Source organism: Capricornis sumatraensis, chromosome 2, assembly GCF_032405125.1.
Source record: "Capricornis sumatraensis isolate serow.1 chromosome 2, serow.2, whole genome shotgun sequence".
NCBI classification, from domain to species: Eukaryota; Metazoa; Chordata; class Mammalia; order Artiodactyla; family Bovidae; genus Capricornis; species Capricornis sumatraensis.
Genome location: NC_091070.1, coordinates 109358142 through 109378615, shown reverse-complemented (window position 1 = coordinate 109378615; position 20474 = coordinate 109358142). Strand labels below are relative to the sequence as shown.

Here is a 20474-nt window from a genome sequence, read left to right as displayed (position 1 = left end):
CCAAGGGATTTGGGCAAGGCCAAATTTTACAGAGCTTTACAAGGGGCCATGTGGAAACAGAGCCCCATTGGCTAGAAGGTTGGGAGTTTACTTACAAGACTCGAAGATCCTGACTTGTAGAGTAGGGTGAAGTAGCTAAAGCTGAGTTGGAAGTCTGTGACTGGCGCATGTTAAGCTCCTGGACAGGTGTTTCCCGTAAGCGCAGGCTTACCTAGGCTTAGATTTATGATGCGGGCTGCTCTACTGGGGTGGCTCCAATTTGTGGGTCACATTATATAAATTAACTTTTAAACTGTTGATAATAGCTCACTGGAGTCTTGACATTGGTGAGTGAAGTGAAGTCACGCAGTCGTGTCCAACTCCTTGCGACCCCATGGACTGTACATTGGTTAAAGAAACTTTTTCACCTAAAAATCAGATAAGGGAAGACCGCAGAGTGTCAGAACAGGTTTTACAGTATAACTTCCTTGAATGTTATAGCTTGTTTCCTGAGAGAGCATTTGGGAGAGAGGTCTCAGCAGAGGGTCCCGAGAGAGGTCCCAGAGCATCTCCTGTTCTGGGGATGTTAAGGGTGAACACACGGTGATGAGGATGATGACAGAGAGCAGAAAAGGGAAACTAGCATTGACTGGATACCCACAATGCACCAGGGCCTGTGCTAGCACAAAAAATCTCTTTTCATTTTCAAAAACTGTGACCGCCGTGATTCTTAGTCAGCAACAAGATTGCCTCCAAGAGCAGATTTGCCAATGTCTAGAGACATTTCTATTTTAACTATAGGGCTTGCCCCTGGCATCTAGTGGGGAGAGGTCAGTTCAGTTCAGTTCAGTTGCTCAGTCGTGTCCAACTCTTTGCGACCCATGAATCACAGCACGCCAGGCCTCCCTGTCCATCACCAACTCCCGGAGTTCACCCAGAATCATGTCCATCGAGTCAGTGATGCCATCCAGCCATCTCATCCTCTGTCGTCCCCTTCTCCTCCTGCCCCCAATCCCTCCCAGCATCAGAGTCTTCCAATGAGTCAACTCTTCGCATGAGGTGGCCAAAGTACTGGAGTTTCAGCTTTAGCATCATTCCTTCCAAAGAAATCCCAGGGCTGATCTCCTTCAGAATGGACCGGTTGGATCTCCTTGCAGTCCAAGGGACTCTCAAGACTCTTCTCCAACACCACAGTTCAAAAGCATCAATTCTTCGGCGCTCAGCCTTCTTCACAGTCCAACTCTCACATCCATACATGACCACAGGAAAAACCATAGCCTTGACTAGACGGACCTTAGTCGGCAAAGTAATGTCTCTGTTTTTGAATATGCTATCTAGGTTGGTCATAACTTTTCTTCCCAGGAGTAAGCGTCTTTTAATTTCATGGCTGCAATCACCATCTGCAGTGATTCTGGAGCCCCCAAAAATGAAGTCTGACACTGTTTCCACTGTTTCTCCATCTATTGCCCATGAAGTGATGGGACCGGATGCCATGATCTTCGTTTTCTGAATGTTGAGCTTTAAGCCAACTTTTTCACTCTCCACTTTCACTTTCATCAAGAGGCTTTTTAGGTCCTCTTCACTTTCTGCCATAAGGGTGATGTCATCTGCATATCTGAGTTTGGGCATTCTTTGGCATTGCCTTTCTTTGGGGAGAGGTCAGGGATACTGTTAAACACTCTACAATGTATGAGACAGGTCATAACATCGAGAATTATTTGGCCCCAAATGTCAATAACACTGAGGCTGAGAAATTTTGCTTGAAAGATAGACAAGTTAATCTTCATTTATACAGATGAGGAATCTGTAGCTCTGAGAAGCTACCTGTCATTCAAAATTAGACCAATATGGCTCCAAAGCCCTGCTCTTTCCGCATGCCATAATGACGGGAACAGTGATGGGAATGAGGGTGAGAAACAAAGAACCAGGGCACTAGTTGCTCCTCGAAAGATATTTGTTGGAGGGATGAGTACAGAACGAATGACAGAGACTTCCCTTGTGGTCTTGTGGCTAAGACTCCACACTCTCAATGCAGGGGCCCTAGCGTTCCATCCATGGTCGGGGAGCTAGATCCCACATATCACAACTAAGAGTCTGCATGCCACAATGAAAGATCCCACATGCTGCAACTAAGACCCAGGGTTGTCAAATAAGGCAAGGCAAGGCAAAGTCGCTCAGTCGTGTTAGACTCTTTGCGACCCCATAGACTGTAGCCTCTGTCCATGGGATTTTCCAGGCAATAGTACTAGAGTGGATTGCCATTTCCTTCTCCAGGGGATCTTCCCGACCCAGGGATCAAACCCGGGTCTTCCGCATTGTAGACAGATGTTTTACCGTCTGAGCCACCAGGAGGGTCAAATAAATACATGACTAAACATTTTTTAAAAAGAATGAAAGTCAAGGGGTGATAAAAGATGGGAGTGATCATTCTATTGCCACCCTGACACACTTCTCTGTCCTGGTTCCACAATCCAAAACAAAGTCTGGATTATGATAATAAAGGCAATCAAATGATGGGGAAAGGTGGCCTCAAGCCCCTCTGCTCAGTCTCAGGAGGAGTCTGACGCCAGTGTCCGCACCTCTACATGGATCTAGCAGATGGGGAGTTCCCTGGCACATTCTCCTCCATCGCCTTTTCCAAAGAGACAGACAGGGAGTTCTGAGCTGAGTAGGGGTGACCATTCCCCTCTTCATCCCTGGGGCTGAGCCCAGCTGTGGCCCCAGAGGACGAGGAGAATTTGTTTCCCAGTTCCTACATTTTCTGTGAATTTGGAGTGGGACGGAGCCAGATTCATTCTGGGAAGCCCTGAATCTTCTGGGAGGGAACTCTCTAGATGAAAGAGGGTGGAAGGGGAGGAGCCAGTGATAGAGCAACACTTCTTTTCACTTCCTCTTTTGGACTGCAGAATTTGCCCTCTGGGTGGACTATCAAGCCTCGAGAGAAACCAGTGCCTGCCGTGCTGGGCTGTCAGAGCAACCTGCTCACTCCAGGAGGTGATGGGGATCCCCTCATTCCTAGCCTTCCCTGCTGCCTGGAGGAACCGAGCTCACTGCACGCCCTGGCATCCTTGGGGCCACATGCTACTGTGGACAGCTCTGCTCTTCCCAGGTGAGGCGGGGGCCCGGCAGGGGCAGTGGAGCAGGACCATGGGCAGGTGGGATTCTCCAAGTCAGCTGCTGCCACCTGGGTTGGGGCTGAGCTGGGGCAAGGATGAGGACCACAGTGGGCAGCACATCAGGAAAGTCAGGAGGGTAAAGCCAGGCTGATGAAAATCACAGTCTGACAACCTTGCTGGTCTGGGAAATTATGAAATTGGCAAAAGTTGGGTTTATTTTATTTTTATTTTTTTTAATGTGTTTTGCCCAAAATCACTGGGCACCAAGGTCCCTGGTAATCTACCACCTCCCATGCAGAACCAGCTCTGAGGAAAGTCCAGTGAGCTAGACTTGAAGGACTAATGATGCCCAAGGTGTTTATCTTCCTTAGAAATGTATGTTTCACTGGGACCAAATCTTAGGCCAGAGGGCTGATGATGTCTTAGGCAAATAGGAGATATTGTTGTTGTTCAGTTGCTAAGTCGTGTCCGATTCTTTGTGACCCCATGGACTGCAGCATGCCAGGCTTCCCTGACCTTTACCATCTCCTGGAGTTTGTTCAAACTCATGTCTATTGAGTCAGTGATACCATGGAGATGTGGGGAAGCAATAAAACACATTGCGGTGGGGAGCAGTTGCTGTTCTCTGTGCCCCCAGAAACCACTTCGGACAGCAGAAGCCAGTTCTGTTTATGTGAAAGGAGATCCACCTGGGAAAAAGCACAGGAGGGTCTCGGTGATCCAGGGAATGGGGACCAGAGAATGCATAAGCCAGGCAATTCTAGAATCATCACTTGTGAGACCAGAGACATCATGCATGTCTGTTTGCACTGTACAGACAGGGCGATGCATCCTATCACTAATGAAAGAGAAGGAGAGGATCTTAGGCTGTGACTGAGCACTACTTTCTGACCACGTTCTCAGCCCTGGGCTAGGGACCATGGACTGATAGTGCTGGTGGGAGAAAGAGTCTAGGGAAGGCCAAGCAGAGGAGCCTTATCGCCAGGAATGTCCTCCCAAACTCAATTTCTGGAGTATGACCGTCAAATCCACTTCAGGGTGGTCCCAGAGGAAGACATGCAGCCAGCCATTTTCCAAGTTACATACTATGATGGATAGTAAAATCTGGTCAGTGCCGGGAGCCCTGGCCCTTGGTGCTGGATTATGCTGGGATAGGAGGTGGAGATGAGGAAGACAGAGTATTCCCCCATGACAAAGTGAGACGGAATGAAGTAGAATAGCATGGAAAAGGAGCACACGGAACGTCCTCCCTTTTTCACAAGGAGCAGCTCAGGCCTGGAGAGGTGTACCCTTCCTGGCCCCTGCCATGGTGATATCAATGCGAGGCCTAGGCAAGATTCCTGGGAGAGACTTCTGGCATTTTTGTCCACTTGCCTCTTTGGTGTCACCAAGGATTTAGGTCTTCATTGCTTTGTAGCTCATTTTTTTACAACACATTCTGGTCTAGTCTTGACTGCTCCTGTCTCCTCTTCTCTGGATCCATGCTGCACACTGAGGCCATGGCTTCTTCAGCTATGGCTGTGGGCGAGCCCCTGTACTCCACCAATGCCTTCAGCGCTGTTCCACTGCCTGCGGAATGAAGCGCCAATCCTACTCTAACAGGTAGACGTCCCTCTAGAGCCAGACAGTGTGTACAGGGACTCTCTGCTTTCCAAAGATTCCACAAACTGCCTTGTTTACACATTAAATAAATGCTATGTGCAGGCTCTGTCCTAGGACCTGGGGATTTATCAGGGAACAAGAGAGATGGCCTTCTGTCTCCCTTACAGTGACGATACAGAGTGTGAACATATGTAATGTTCACTAATGTTTGTTTAGTGAATGAGTGGAAGGTGACTTCTCTCTACTTTTCTCATATCTTACTTGTTTCTTCTCCTCCTCCTCTTGGCCTGCTTCTTTACCCATTTCCTGTACTGTCACTTTTCACTTCTGCACACTCTGGTTTTTAGCTAACTTCTGTGCCAATGATTTCCGAACCTGTCTTTCTTGTCTTTGTAGATACAGTTTTCTATTTCCAATTTCCTGGTTGGAAACATGCAAATTGATTTGTTAGCTCAGAAACAAAACACATTCAAACTCCAACTATCATCTCCCCCTCACAAATGTTCTTCTCCTCCTAACATTTATATTTGTGTGAGCACAATTAACTATTTTCCTGGTCACCCATTTATAAACCCCATACCTCATCAAGTGCCACTCTCTTGCTGCCTATTAAATTTCTCTCATGCCTATGTCCTCATCTTCACTTTCTACTGTTATCACAACTCTGGACTCTCTTATCTCTCACCTAGGTAACACTCAGTGGGTGATTTTCAGAGTATTGGTAAATAAAATTAACATGGCTATTGCCCTTTTTGAGCTTACATCCTACTGAGGGACACAAACAATAAATAAAAAAGTACAAATGCATAACCATAAATTGGAAAGTGGCTATGAAGCTGTAAACAGGATACTCTGATAAGAACAGTTGTTGTGAGGGAGATGAGAGAATAGCCTGTGTTAACAGGATGATATGGAAAGAATTTTCTGAGGAAGTGACTTTTAGGCTAGGACCTGAAGCAAGATAAAAATTAAGCCATTTGAAGATACAAAGGAAGTGGGTTCAGAGAGTTCAGCATACAGAAAAGCCCCAAGTTTGAAGAATTTAAAGAGGGCTGGTATTGTTGGAATTCAGTGAATAGGGAAAGTGGAGCTTGAGGTGAGGCTGGAGAGGTGAGCAAGGACGGTATCAGGTGTGGCCTTGTAAATATTTACATTTTACTTTAAGAGCAAAGGAGGAACCTAGAAGGCTTGTAAGCAGGGGGTTGATATCTGATTTGTTATTTTAAAAATGATTCTAGCTTCTCTGTGGGGCATGAACTGCAGGGGGAACAGAAGAAGGGAAAAGCTACGTTAGGAGGTGGAAGAAAGCTGATGGTAGCCAAAAGTAGTTTGGACATGGACTAAAGTCAATGCACGTAAGGACTAACTGGAAGCAGGATGAACAAGAATTTATTGGTGCACAGCTAGATGGTTTGGGAAAGAGGAATAAAAGAAGATTTGCAGTTTTCTGGCATGAATACCTGGGTAGATGGTAAAGATATACCTTTATATGGGGGAATCTGGGAGAGAAACAGGATACTTGTCATTGAGGTCATTGGTGATTTTGACAAGAAAAGTTTTAGTGGACTAGCGAGGTTCAGTGATTGGAAAGAACAGTGATTGGAAAGAGAAGAAATGAGGAGAGCCTATGTAGAAAAAGAATGGAGAAATCAGGCTGGGAAAGGGAGCAGGGAAATATTTTTGGAATTCTATGCAGGGTCAAGTGAGATTTTTGTTCTTTTGAAGAAACACCCTGGAGCATATTTATGTTGGTAGGAAAGACCCAGCTGAGAAGGAGAAATGGGTGACGCAGAAGAGAAAGGGAACAACACAGAGAGGGAAATCTCTGTGCAGGCGGAGGGAATCTGACCTGGGATTGATGATTATCTGTAATGATGAATCATCATATCCAAACACCAGGCTGATCTTTGCTTTCTCTCTTGCAGCTCCTGTTCCTGGGAAACCTGGTAAGTACTTCACCACATCTCCTCTGTCCCCCAGCCACCCTCTCTCTCTGCTCCCTGCACCCTGTCTGGAGGAACTCTGGAGGCACCCAGGACTGAGGTAGAGCCAGGAAAGAGGAGTTGTGCCCACAAGAAGCCCTGCACCCCCTTCTCCTTCCTGCTTCCCTTCCACTGAAGCCAGGGGTGGGCAGCCAAGGGACACAGATGCCTCAGCCCTCCCGCTTCTGTTATGATGAGACCTCACAGATTCTGTCATAGAAAATAACTGTCCTCTGTCTCAATTGCCTTCTTCTCTCCAAACTAAACCACGAGCCCAAGCTATGCAGAATCACATGATCTGCTTAGGTTACCCCCATGGGTTGATAAATCATCTACTTTGCATGTATCTGAAGCCCTCAGGGCCTGTTACCCTGGAGAGAACTAGGAGGCCGTTTACTGGCTGCAGCTGGGTGGGGTGAACACTGCTGGGCACTGCTTTCTCAGCACCACTAACCTCTCCGCCACCCAGGACTGGTAGGGGGTGGGGCTCTCCTGGGTCACTGAATCCAGGGCTCCTAGACTGGCCTTCTGGCCTTTCTCACTCTTTCTTATTCTCCTGAGGCCATAGAGACTCCTCTGTGCTTTGGTGTCAGGACAGGTCTCTTCTAAAGGACAAAGAATGAAACAGGTCAGAAGAGAAATGTGACCTCTGACTCTCAGCCTGGCACCTCCACCAGGTGGCCCCCTTGTCTTTATCCAGCTGGGAAGACAGTTTATCCACTAGTGTCCAAGTGCCTCAGGTTATGGAGGTGGGGGAAGTGATTCCCCAAAGGATGTATGTGTAGTGTGTGTGTGTGTGTGTGTGTGTGTGTGTGTGTGTGTGTGTGTGTCTGAGTGTGAGTTCGAGAGAGAAAGAGAAATAGAGACAGAGAGGAGGAACTGGGTAGAGCTCCTCGGGTGAGAGGTACTTGTGTTTCTGGACTGTTTGCCTGCCCCCCTCCCATTTCCCTACCCCCATCCTCTCTTCCCTGAGAGAGTCTGGGCTCCTGGGGGCCCCTGTGTGGCTGCAGAACTGCCACCGGCATCGCCTTCAGGTGCAGAACTGTTCTGGGTTGGGTTCTTCTCCTGATCTCCGCAGCATGGCCACAGTCTTCCATCATCTGAGATTTGGGGGTCTGCTTAGGCCCTTGGGGACTTCCCTGGTGGCTCAGATGGTAAAGCGTCTGTCTAAAATGCGGGAGACCTGGGTTCGATCCCTGGGTTGGGAAGATTCCCTGGAGAAGGAAATGGCAACCCACTCCAGTCCTCTTGCCTAGAAAATCCCATGGACGAAGGAGTCTGATGCAGGCTACTGCCCATGCGGTCGTAAGGAGTCGGACACGACTGAGCAACTTCACTTCCAGGCCCTTGGGGTCCCTTTTCCTCATGCTGCCTCCTGTCTCTGCCCCTCAGCAGATCTCCCAAAAGCTGTGGTGAGCATCCAGCCTGCGTGGATCAATGTACTCAGGGAGGATCACGTGACGCTGATGTGCCAGGGGACCAGCTTCTATGCAGGCAACCTCACCACGTGGTTCCATAACGGGAGCTCCATCCACACCCAGAACCAGCCCAGCTACAGCTTTAGGGCCAACAGCAATGACAGTGGATCCTACAGGTGCCAGAGGGAGCAGACCAGCCTCAGCGACCCCGTGCATCTGGATGTGATTTCTGGTCAGTGGAGGAAGGCTCTGGAGAGTCTGGGAGAACAAGGAGAGATGAAATCTGCTTCCACGGCAGAGGTTTTTAGGAAAGGGCAGTTGCCGACTTACTGGAGAGCACGGCTGTGAGTTGTTTGAAGTGGTTTTGGTCCACTCATTTCCCTTTTCAACCCACCTCCTTGGCTTAGTATGAGTGGCGAGGTGGAAGTTCCTAAGAGATTTCTCAGAATATGCTGGGCTCCTTTGTCTTCGTGCCGACTGAGCAAGAAGGTGACCAGGCCACCAACAGGCATCTGGGTGTGAGAGCAGCAGAAGAAAATCTCTAATTCATAGAAATCTTCCCATTTTTGTGGCAGAGTCAAATGCACAGGGAATTACTAGCCATCTGGGCATGATGATTTCATTCACCTTTGAGCCTCAGTTTCCTCTCCTGCTAGTGGAGATACCACTGCCTCCCCCACGAGGTTCTGGTGAGAATCTGCATCTCCCTAATCCCTGCCCTCTCTCTGTGCAACTGAGGTGAAACGCGTGTCTTCATCTCCTTATATTTCCAGCCACAGGCACAGGGCAGGGCTTAATAAATATTTGTTGAACAGATCAATGATTTTCCAAAGCTCTTGGCAAGAAATAGTTTCTCCATTAAAAAAAAAAAAAAAACAGCTGCAATGTGATTATGATAAATATTGTCATTGTTACTGTTCATTTAGTCCCCTTCCCTCCCTGAAAAGCCACATTTTCCTCATAAGTATCTGAGAGGCCCGCTGGGTCTCAGTCCCAGTCCTGCCATCTTTACCCTCTGGGCTTAGCAGGAAAAGACAGTCATGAAGGGAAGGTTCAGTGGCCTGGCAGGGCCGTGGCCTCACTGCCTGGCCCCTCCAGGAAGGGCTGGAGCTGAGGGGCTTCCTCTCCTCAGGACTATGTGAGACACCCCCACCACTGTGACTGATGACGGAACAACTGGCACACGAGGTGGGCACCACCCTGGGGGACCTAGGTGCAGAGCTAGATATGACGTCCTTGAGCCCAACACCAGCCTGGGTGACCTTGGACCACTACCATGGAGACTAGTGCCAACAGAAGGCAAGGCACTCTCAGTCCAAGGCAAAGGGACTCTATAAACAAGAGGCAGGGCAGGCTCTGTAGATACTGCTGGGGCAGCTCTGTGGGCCTCAATATTTACACCAATTTGTGTCCAGCTGCAGCTCAGCAGGCCCAGCTGCATGGCCTGGCTGTGGTCCAGCTGGCCACAACTGCTGCCAGGCAGCAGACCAGCACCCCAAATGCCAGCAAGACACAGCAGCTGAGCGCCACCCAGGCCCAAGTCAGTCAGTCCAGAGCATCAGCCTCCCCATTCACCAGCCAATCCCAGAGTGAACTCTTCTGGTATTACAACTTTGACCCAGTCTTCGCTACTGGAGATCACAACATCCTTCTCCCTCAACCTATCCCAGGCCTAGATGTATCCAAGACTGCAGCTGGGAAATCAATCCTAGGTAAAGCAGACCCTGGCCCAGGATGTGCCTCTAGCTTTCAACTCATCCTGATGCCTGTTAGTGGCTGTAGTCCAGCAGGAGGTACCATCTGCTTAGGCTCCTGGAGTCCATGCAGATACAGTTGAGTACAAAACTTGGCAATGAGGAACAACAGGTCTCAGCCCAAGGCTCCAGCCGGAACGCTATTCCCCATTTTGTTTCTGTTCAGTCACTAGGTCATGTTCAACTCTTTGTGACCCCATGGACTACAGCATGCCAGGCTTCCCTGTCCTCTACTATCTCCTGGAGTTTCTCATACTCATGTCCACTGAGTCAGTGATGCCATCCAACCATCTTATTTTCTGTCATCCCCTTCTCTTGCCTTCAATCTTTCCCAGCATTGGAGTCTTTACCAATGAGTCGGCTCTTCTCATCAGGTGGCCAAAGTATTGGAGCTTCAGTATCAGTCCTTCCAATGAATTAATTTCCTTTAGGATTGATTTGTTTGATCTCCTTGTCCAAGGGACCCTCAAAAGTCTTCTCCAGCACCGCAATTCAAAAGCATCCATTCTTCAGTGCTCTGCCTTCTTTATGGTCCAACTCTAACATCCGTACATGACTACTGGAAAATCTATTGCTCTGACTGTATGGATCTTTGTTGGCAAAGTGATGTTTTTGCTTTTTAATACCTCTTTTCTGGCCTACCCCAGGCCATTTGCCAGGCTCCCTCTAGGACTTCCGGACAGTTTGCTAACCTTAGTCCAGCTGGTGGAGGCAGTGGACATAGGCTCATGGCTATGTCCACTGTCCATAGGCTCAGTCCAGAAAGAAGTGGCCGCACACCTGGGCCTTTGGGTGAGTTGCCCTCATGAGGAATAGGTGGTGGTAGGAGCTGCCCAAGGAAAGGCACAGGAGAGGTGGAGCCCTTGCCTACATCCAGGCAGTGACTGACCCGGGGTGTTAGCCAGAGGCAGACAGTGCAGTGGCCAAGGAGGCAGAAGCAGATGGGTGTGGTCGGCAGGACATGAACCTGCCTCGGACAGCCACACCTGCTCCCAGCCAGACCCTGATGAGCTCAGTCACTCCCGTCAAGCCCCGTTCACCGATTTAGCAACAGCAACAGATCCAGCTCTTGAAGAAACAAGTGGTTATCTGACCGCAGATTGTTCTCGACCACTGGCTGCAGCTCCAGCACCGTCAGTCCCATTACTCCCCCACCCAGCGACGCACCTCCAGTTGGTCCAGCAGCAGCAGCACCCGTGAGCCTCACTGCCCCTCAGCCACCACAACACAGGTCCCCATTGTTCTCCTCATACACTCTGTGCACTGACTGGACAAGCCCAGACATCGGCTGTCCAGTGCAAGGAGGAGGGAGATGATGTCTCCACACTGCGTTCAGTTCCTGCCAAGGGTTCTCAGGCAGCAGAGAGCCCAAGACCATGGACGAGGAGAGCAGTCTTGGAGAAGAAGCTGAACTAGTGCCCAGTGGGAATGCAAATTCACCAAGCGATGGATTGGCAGCCGAGGCCCCTGCCCATCAGCACCACCTTCTACACTAGGCATGGAATCCAGACAAATGGAGACTCAAACCTTGGCGAAGCACTGTGAAGCCCCAGATGCTCACTCAGATAACTGAGGGCTTTGGTACCCAGGACTGAGCAGGAGCATTCCCAGTGTTCTCCATTACTGAAAGAGTTTGATGAGCCACTGTAGACTGGCCTCCCGACAGTGCTGAACAAGAATCAGTCAGGTGGCTCCAGTGAAGGGGACAACGCATCTACTCAGCAGTAAAGAAGGCAAATCTCCCAAAGTTCCAGCACTGTGGGAAGTATACTCCTGCAGAACAGTTCTACGGCTCCAAGAGTTTTCTGCTTCATGAGTTGCACTAAGAGGTACTGTGTGAGCTGTAGCTGCCAGTTCTGGCTGAAGAGGGAAAAAATGAAAGAGCTTCGGGAGGCTCACCATGTTGTGGTCACCAGTATGGACCCTCCTGCTCCTCTGACACCATCCACGCTATCATCCAGGGCAGTGCTGCAGGGGTCAGGAGCACTCCAGCTGGGGTTCAGAGATTTCAGTTATGATGAAAACACTCTCTCCAACATCCTTGGGCCTTTATCAGTGAGAGCTGGGCATGGGAAATGAGGCCTGGGAAACTTCCATTTGGCTCTGCCTATGCCAGGATTCATGGCCTCGACCCTGTGTTCCTGTCTAGTAATCTTAGCCTTTGCAATGCAGAGGTATATAGGTTTATTCCTTCTCTACAAAGCTTCCAGGAGATTGCAGAAGAGTTTTGTTCCCAGGAGTTTGATGGAAATGCCCTTTTATGACTTAAAGAATACCTCATGAATGCCATGAACATGAAACTGGGCCCTGCCCTCATGACCTGCACCAAGGAATTGTCCTCAAGGAGACCTCAGATGGTCCTCTTGTGCAAACCACCCTAAGCCTGAGGCTTCCACTGTACAGGTTAAAATCTGGCACCGTGGAGCCTTTGCTGAGAAGAAAGTGCTGTTCTAAGGCTGTACTCCTTCTGTAGAGGGGATTCCCCAGACAGGGAGGAGAAGTAACTGGTTGCAGGTGCTATATGGAAGCAGCTTTGACATCTTCTCTGAGTTTTACTTCATTTAAAAAAATCTCTACAGTTCTCAGCATTCCCATCTAGCTTAATCCAACCTGTATAAAAGAAGCCGACTAGAGACCGAGGACTGCTCACTAATCCTGGAGTAGAACTTCTTGCCAGGGTCTGAGCTCCTCAAGAGGAGGGCTACGCAGGGTGGTTGGGGAGGAAGTGGGTGGAACGCAAGACTGCCCCTAGTGTTAGGTGTGGGAATTTCCAGCCTGTGTGACAGTGCAGAGGCCGGGTGCCCCCACCTTCTCTCTGCATTGTCTCACTGTAGCTGTGGCCCGTGGTTTTCTCTTCCTTGTCACTCACACCCTCTGCTGTGAACATTTCCTTCCACATATGCGGCAGGCTCACCAGCCAATGCAGAGGCTTGGTTGGCATCTTTCTGATCTGCTGAAGGGACTAAGTGTGGTTGACTGGCACACATGTGGCTTTTTTTTTTTTTTCATTCCCCTCCTCCCTTTCAATGTATCTGTTGTTTTCTACCCTTTCGTTCCAATTCCAGCTCTGCTCTGTCCTACAGCTTCAGGAAAACAGAGGGCATGGGCTGAGGTCAGGATTATAAGTATCTACCTCAGCCTCTATTCCTTAAACTATAAAGAAATTAAAAATATTTCCTCAGCAAAATGATTAAAATGACTGGGGAAAAGTACACAGCCGGCTAATGAATGGCCCACTCATGTCACTGCTGCCTTGAGACAAAGTCCCCGCTGAAGTGAAATTCCACATTTACTAACATGCGCTAAGTAAGCCAATATTTGTTGGATGCCCATGACTTTCCCCAAGGACACAGGTCTCTGCTGTGTCCCCCTCACATGCTGTCTCCTCTCTGACTGGCTTCTCCTTCATCTCCCTCCTTCCCTTAGGGAAGGGATTTCACTCCAGGTCCCCTGTATCCTTCTGCAGAGGCCTCTTGGGCCAGACAGGGCTGCAGCTGCGTCTCCCAGGACGGGACGAGAAGACAAGCATATCTGAACACCTACTGTGTGCCAGCAACTACTGTAGATAGTACAGCTAATGGTGCTATTGTGACTAGCTCCGCATAAGAGGAAACTGAGCCCCAGAAGAATTCATTATTTACCCAGGATCACAGGGTGCATGCATGAAGGAGCCAGAATTAGAGACCAGGGGGGTGTGATTCCTCATTTAAACTCCCCTACACATACTGGCCCCCGGAGGAACGGTCTGGGTCTCAGATCTGAGTCAAGACCTTCTGGGTCCTGCGGTCCCTTTGTGTCTTTCAGACTGGCTGCTGCTCCAGACCCCCAGCCTCGTGTTCCAAGAAGGGGAGCCCATTGTGCTGAGGTGCCACAGCTGGAGAAACCACCCTCTGAGTAAGATCACGTTCTACCAGGATGGGAAATCCAAGACATTTTCCTATCTGCGCTCCAACTTCTCTATCCCACGCGCCAACCTCAGTCACAGCGGCCAGTACCACTGCACAGCGTTTCTCGGGAAGACGCCACACTCGTCACAGCCCGTGAACATCACTGTCCAAGGTGGGGGCTCTCTCAAGATGAAAGGATGGGAGAAGAGATGGATAGTTAGGAATAAAGTCACATGGTCTCAAATGGAGATTTGAGAAATGCCATAGTAGCAAACCTGGGCTTTGGGGCCAAGGGCAAGGGTATGAGCAACTTGATAAATGGTGTCCAGAGCTTGGAACCCTCAGCTCTCAGGTGACAGGTGATGAGGCTTTTATTCCACTTTGAAATATAAGCCCATCACACCAAGCACAGCAGTGAAGCAGAGCTTTCTCGTTGGTGTAGAAGTTCCCAAAGCTCATGGACATTCCTAAGAACTGAAGTTTTCCTAATTTTTTCTCATGTTTCATGATATGTCCATTCATCCCAAAGGTATAGCATGTTCTTACCAGTTTAGGGGTTCAGTGTTGGAGGCATCAGGTTCATGCTCTCTGCTCTCCCCATGGTCTAAGAGAAACCCTTCCCTCCACCTTATACACTCAACAGTGTGCCTTCATTTGATTAGAAGAGTAATCGAAAGGGCATGGGGGAGGCACAAGCCCACTCACAGAACTCCAGTGCAGGTGAGGTTGGGGGAGGAAGCGAGTGTCGCATTGGAGGAGGGCAGGGAGGGTGAAGGCATAGGGAGGGTACTGCCTGTCCTGAGGTCTGTCTTCCCCAGAGTCCAGCTCGAGTGACCCCTCGTCAACGACGACAGCTGTGGCTATAGGCGCTTGTTTTGCTGCAGTGGCTACTGTTGCTGCCATAGCAGCCTGGTTCCGCCTCAGGAGAAAGCCAATTTCAGGTTTGTGGTTCCTCTTGGTCCCCTCTTGTTATCAGTTCCTTCTTAGCCAAGGCCTTAACCCCAAACATGGCTAGAACCCTTATCTTTGGGCTAGAGAATCCTTAGCATTCAGATACAGTCCCATATTTTATTTATTCATTCATTCATTCAAGAGGCCTGAACAAATTGGCTTATGTGTCAAGCACTGTGATAGACTCTGCGGATGATGCCAAGTCAAAAAACAGTTCAGCCTCTGCCCTTAGGGAGTCCATAATATTGTGGAGAAGACTGAAGTACAAACAGTACGATAGTACAGAGAGCAACTGGAGGGGATAAGACCAGTATTAAAGAATGCATAGGCTACAACGGGGATAGAAGAGCCCGAATGACCCAGCACGGGCTGGGCCAGTTAGAGGAAACTTCATAGGGAGGTAGTGTTACATGGTGATTGAAGCTCAACTGGTGGGGTCAGACTGCCTCAGTCCAAATCTAAGCGCCTCCGCTCACCAGCTGAGTAACATGGGGTGAGTTAGTCTCTGTGTGTTGAGAAGACGGAGCTGGCGTGTTAAGAATGTGCACATCATGACCAGCTGAACGAGGAGGCACGAGCCACCCACACGGGGCTGGCGGCTCCTTTAGCATCTGAACTCCTAGATTGGGGAAGTGAAAACCCTGGGTCGTTTTCATTGAAAATACAGTTTAAATACATTCTCATAAAGGAAGTAGAGTCACAAGATTTGCCACTCAGAGATCCCAGAAATGAGAAGGGGTGGCAGCCCTTTGCCCCAGGTCATGGGTGAGCAGAGAGGACGGTGTCAAGCCTCTCTGATTTATGAAGTGGTTGAGGTGGAGGACACCAACATATTTGTGGGCTTAACATCTAAGTGGTTGTTTTGAAAGATGCCCCAGGAAAATCAAAGTGAGAACTTAACAGCGGGAATCCTAAACTCAAGTCCTTATCTTAAATGTTCAGACTCTGGGAGTAAGCAGGGTGATCATACTGTTAAATTCTTAGATGGCAACTCAGGGAAACAAAGTTTTTTTTTTTTTCCAGGAAAACAGTTGTTTTTCCTCATTATATTCAACTTCTATGTGCCTCAGTTTCTTCATCTGAAAAATGAGGACACAAATAGAACCTGCCTCATAAGGTTATGAGATTGAATGAGCCTGCAGCTCTTATAACAGTGCCCAGCACACAGCTAGCATCATGTAGTACGGGCTTTTAACATTAGGAGGAGCTGATGTTTGAGGCTAGCAGTTAACCAGGCAAAGAGGGTAGATGAGCATTCCAGGCGTGGGGGCCGAGACATGGAAGTGAGAAACCCTGTGGCTAGGGTGGGGCTCAGGGGAAGAGTAAGAAGGGTGCTGGAAGCACTTTGACGCCTTCGAAGCCATAAATGGTGAAGCAGAGAAAAAGAAGGTGAAGCAGAGCAGAAAGTTCATGGAACTGACATAGGCTGCCTTTAAAGAACTAATCTGTATTCCAACGGGCACAGGCGGGCAGTAAGCATGCCTCTTTGTTCTATGCTTCCTTCCCCTTCCCATCAGCACCTAGCACAGTGCTTGCCACACAGTACGATGATTAATAAACATCTCTTCACTGATCAGCTGAAAAACGTCAGCTCTTGGAAAGCAGTCTCCTTCCCCCCCATAGTATTAATATTACGGTGAAATTGCTGAGAGAGAAGGGAAGGTGCTATAGGAATCAAGTAAGCAGAGCATCACAGTTCTTAAGACCGTAAAGCTAGCTTACTGGGGAGAGAAAGTGCTAAAGTTATCCAGACACAGAGAAAGTAAAAGGGAAAAAAGACTCAGAGCCACTGACAAAGAAAATAATACTACTCATACCTCACAAAGCACTTTGCAATTGGTTCATAGCCAAGACCTCAGTTACCGGTGATAAGTAAATTTACAGACTCAGTGAGAAAAAGAAAGAGATGCTTTTAAGAACCTTGCAATGGAACGGCCTTTCTGACAGTCCCAGGAGTCCCTACTATTAACCTAGCCAACTTCTATCTCTCTAGACCAGCCCTTTTAGAGGCTAAGGTAGTCTCTGGGGAGTGGGGAGGAGAGGAATGTCTGTGGGAGAAGGGTGTGTATTGGTTCTAACCCAGTCTTGCCTCTGGTCTGTGGTCCTGAAGACTTAGGTTCTACCCCGTAATCCTACTAACCTCCATGTGCCCCTCCTAGCTCTCTCAGGAACCCCTGAGCACAGGGAAATGGGGGAGACCCTCCCTGAGGAACCAGGTGAGTGCAGCTCCCCTCTGCGGGCTCAGCGACACCCTGCCGTGTGCATCAGGAAGCAGCTTGTGAGCACAGGAGAGGGAGGGGGCAGTGGGAGGAGGGCAGGGGCTCAAATCTCTTGGTCAGTTCTGAGACTAACTCCTGGGCCTGAAGAGGACCTCACTGGAGATGAGGAGAAGATGAACACCTATCCTAGATAGAGAAACAATGGCCTTGTCTGAGTTTCTGGGGCTAGAACTGCTATTTCCAGAGCAGGACATCAGAGATATTTAGGTCTTTCTGTGGAGCTTTGGAAGAGCTGGCACAGGGTGGGGGTTAGATGCTGAAAGACTAAGGCAAATAGAATTAAAGAGAGAAAACTCTAGAGGAAAGGAGAAAGAGGCCAAGGGAATAAAGTCTACATTTGCTGCAGTTTGTGTCTGTGGATGGGGTAAGAGTAGATGGGGTGAGCAATGGGGTAAGGGCTCAAGTCTTAGTGGAACATGAAGAGAAGATTTTAGGCCGAGAAAGTTCTGTGTACTAGCTACATTAGCGGGCTTTCCTCTGTTGACAAAGCCTGGATCTAATGCCCACTCCTGTAGGTGTGTTAAATGTGGGCCTGGCACTATCTCGGTCACTATCATAAAACGGAATCTTGAGTGTCGTTTCCTCTCTTGGGGTTTAATCACCTCACTGAGGAAATGAGTGCATTGGCCTGGAGGACCTCGAAGCCTTCCAGGTCTGACATTCTGAGAGTCAGTGCCCATCAACCCTGGCCCAAGTGGCAATATGTTAAAGGAGCAGGAGCATTCCAGACGATTTCCTGACTGTAGTTAAAGCCAGAGCTTGGAGGGACCTGGAGCTTTCTCTGGGGGCTCCCAGACAGCAGGAACAGACGGGAAAAAGAAGCCCTTGAAGACCCCACCTCGGATGGCTGGAGTATGACTCAGAGCAGAGCCAACAGATTTGAGAGCTTAGCAAAATGGCCCAGCTGTCCAGCTGCACTTTGAGCAAGACCCCTAGGTCCTGTGGCCAGGCCAAGTGGGGATACGGACCTGAGTCTGCACCGGGGCCAAATTGAAGTAGGAAAAAGTGTCCGAACGCAAGTGGATTAGCCGTTTTGATGCTTGGTTCTACCACTGGCATAAATATATTTCACAAGGTGTTTATTTCACAGGAAGACACTGGGGCTGATGGTTTCCCCAAAGGCTCATCTAGGTTGCTGGGATTGTAGAGGGATGCATTAGAAGGAGGATTCAGGACATGGTTTGTTCCAGAAGTTGGAGCATGGCATACAGGGACTTCTTGTGTCCTGGAGATGAATGAAGACACTAGACGCATTGTCTCAGACTCCTTCCCCACTTCCTGAGGAATGCTGCTTTGCAGATACTGAGCTGCTTTCCGCACTGGCAAAGTGAGTTTGTTGGCAAAAACATGAGGAAGTTTGGATGTGTTTTAGATCTTTACCAAGGAGAGTACTGGCTGGCTTGCTTGCTTCCTTCTTTCGTCTCTTCAGCCTCCCTTGCTCACTCTCACGCTTTCTTTCTTTTTGATGTGAGGGAGTATGAGATTCTTCAGAGCTCCAACAAAGATATACTATTGGGCTGGCCAAAAAGTTCATTCAGGTTTTTCTGTACCAGCTTCCAGAAGAATCTGAATGAACATTTTGGCCAACCCAATACATCTGGCTAAACTGGAAAGGTCCTATCTGTGGCTGGCAAAAAATCTGAATTACTTCACTCTAATAGTGAACACCCCCCACCCCACCCCACCCGACACACACCTCTTACCCAGTATCTCCAATCCCAAAAGCTTCAAGGAAAATAGTGATTTTCTGAAAACAGTGTAGTACAGATGACTGTCCCCCTTTGCTAATGTAGCTGGTGGGGGCTCCATGTCTGGGATACTGAGGGTGGGCTGGGAACAAAGCTTTCAGCCCGCAGGGCTGAGTTGGGGTCAGTGGTCCTTGCCTCAAGCCTGGTTTGGGCCTCAGCAGCAGCGTGGGGAGGCTCCATGCTATAGTACTGCGCCTGCTCACCTCTGCTCTCTTTGCCCACAGCCGGTCTCACTGATGCTGAAACTGATGCTGCCAGAACTGAGGTGAGCCCTCCAGCGCCTGCTTTTCCTTCTCCCCCTCCTCCAGCCTGCTGCCTCTCCTGCGGCATCATTCCTGTGGCCTCTCCATGGATCCTCACTGCTCCTTTCTCTTTTCTCCAGGCTGAGAACACAATCACCTATTCACTCCTCTCGCACCCGGATGTTGCAGAGGAAGAACCAGAGTCCGATTACCAGAAGTGCCTTTAGTTTTCGTTGTCTTGCCTGGGACTTGGGGAAGTGAATCGTAGAGGCCAGGATCTGGTGTCTTCTGGCCTGAACTCCTCTTAGGGAGGAGAAGAGGATACTGCAGTTCTAAAGAAGGAGAATGGCTTTTCCAGAGTTAGCGCCTCTGAATCCTGAAGCTCCCTGTTCTGACATTCACAGGTGATACAGCCTCAGATAACTGACTCCCGATTTATTCCTTGCCTCAGCACATTTCATCAGCAGGACTCTTCTATTCTACATTCACACAGCCAGTGTAAATTACTCTTATTAGGAGATTGCAGCAACATAGAAATATGTTACAGGTTATATGAGAAAAATTAGATAAGCATGGATGATTTCAGAAATGTTGAAATAGACTAACATATGCCAATATATTAAAAGTGATTGTTTCTGGGGATGGAATTATTGGTGCTTTTCATTTGCTTTGTTAATTCTTCTGTACAGACCATATATTACTTTTATAATAAAATACTACACAAACAACAGTCCCCTTATCTTTTAATCACTGAACCAATTAGAATATAGACTGATCTGGGGTCTGTTTCTTTTCAGTGGTAAGAATCTTGGGAAGGTAGTAATGGGCAGGAGGTGGGGGGAAAAATGTTTGGAGTGTAGGACAAGTATCCCTCATCTTAAAACCATACACCCTTCTTCCAATGAATTTGTGTTCTTGTTTCCATGTCTTCTTTCTCTTCCTCCCATGGCAAATAAACACCAGTTCTCGGGAAGCCAAACTTCAGATGAGTCCTGAACAGAGATTTACTGACTCTTTCTCTCAGGCTCTTCCTCTGTTCGAGTTATCAGAAGGATGTGAACTTCTCAGAGGAGGTTCCGGGAGGTTAGAAACATGACTGACAGCTTCCTCAGGAGATGTCCTTAGAGAGGTCTCATTTGCCTGGGAATCCAACAGGAACATTGTGCAACATTTTTGCATTCAGAATTTAGCAGCTTCCTTTGTTGAATAGTTTTCATGAGGTTTCATATTCACATATTGCTATACAATAAGGAATAGTAATTGCAATTATTGGGTTATTGAGGGCTTACTTTATGCCAAAATATGTGCCTTTAGAATGAGAGTGTTTAAGAGTATTAGCTGTTCAGAGTTCTTCTGTTGTGATTTTCTTGTTCACATACCCATGCCCTTTTTATAGTAACAATGTATGTCCCTCTATTTATACATTACATGGTAGCAATTTATTTTATTTATATGTAAATTATTTTACTATGCTAATTTAAAAAATAAAATTAAAATACAGGTAAGCAAAAACCTA

General features: G+C 48.4%; 1 protein-coding gene and 1 pseudogene across 3 annotated transcripts; both read left to right on the top strand.

Annotated features, from left to right (window-relative positions):
- The first annotated feature begins 2914 nt into the window (after window positions 1-2914).
- FCGR2B (Fc gamma receptor IIb) lies at window positions 2915-19633 on the top strand. 3 transcript variants are annotated; one of them, XM_068966155.1, is made up of 8 exons: window positions 2915-3088; window positions 6623-6643; window positions 8075-8329; window positions 13656-13910; window positions 14557-14679; window positions 16849-16905; window positions 18941-18981; window positions 19099-19633. In XM_068966155.1, the coding sequence occupies exons 1-8, from the start codon at window positions 2977-2979 to the stop codon at window positions 19183-19185; spliced, it is 951 nt and encodes a 316-aa protein (XP_068822256.1). In that variant the 5' UTR covers window positions 2915-2976; the 3' UTR covers window positions 19186-19633. The 3 variants fall into 3 exon arrangements, with proteins under 3 accessions (XP_068822256.1, XP_068822258.1, XP_068822257.1); XM_068966157.1 differs by lacking the exon at window positions 16849-16905; XM_068966156.1 differs by lacking the exon at window positions 16849-16905 and having other exon boundaries at window positions 8072-8329.
- Window positions 8711-12232, top strand: LOC138073519 (polyhomeotic-like protein 1; annotated as a pseudogene).
- Window positions 19634-20474: the final 841 nt, after the last annotated feature.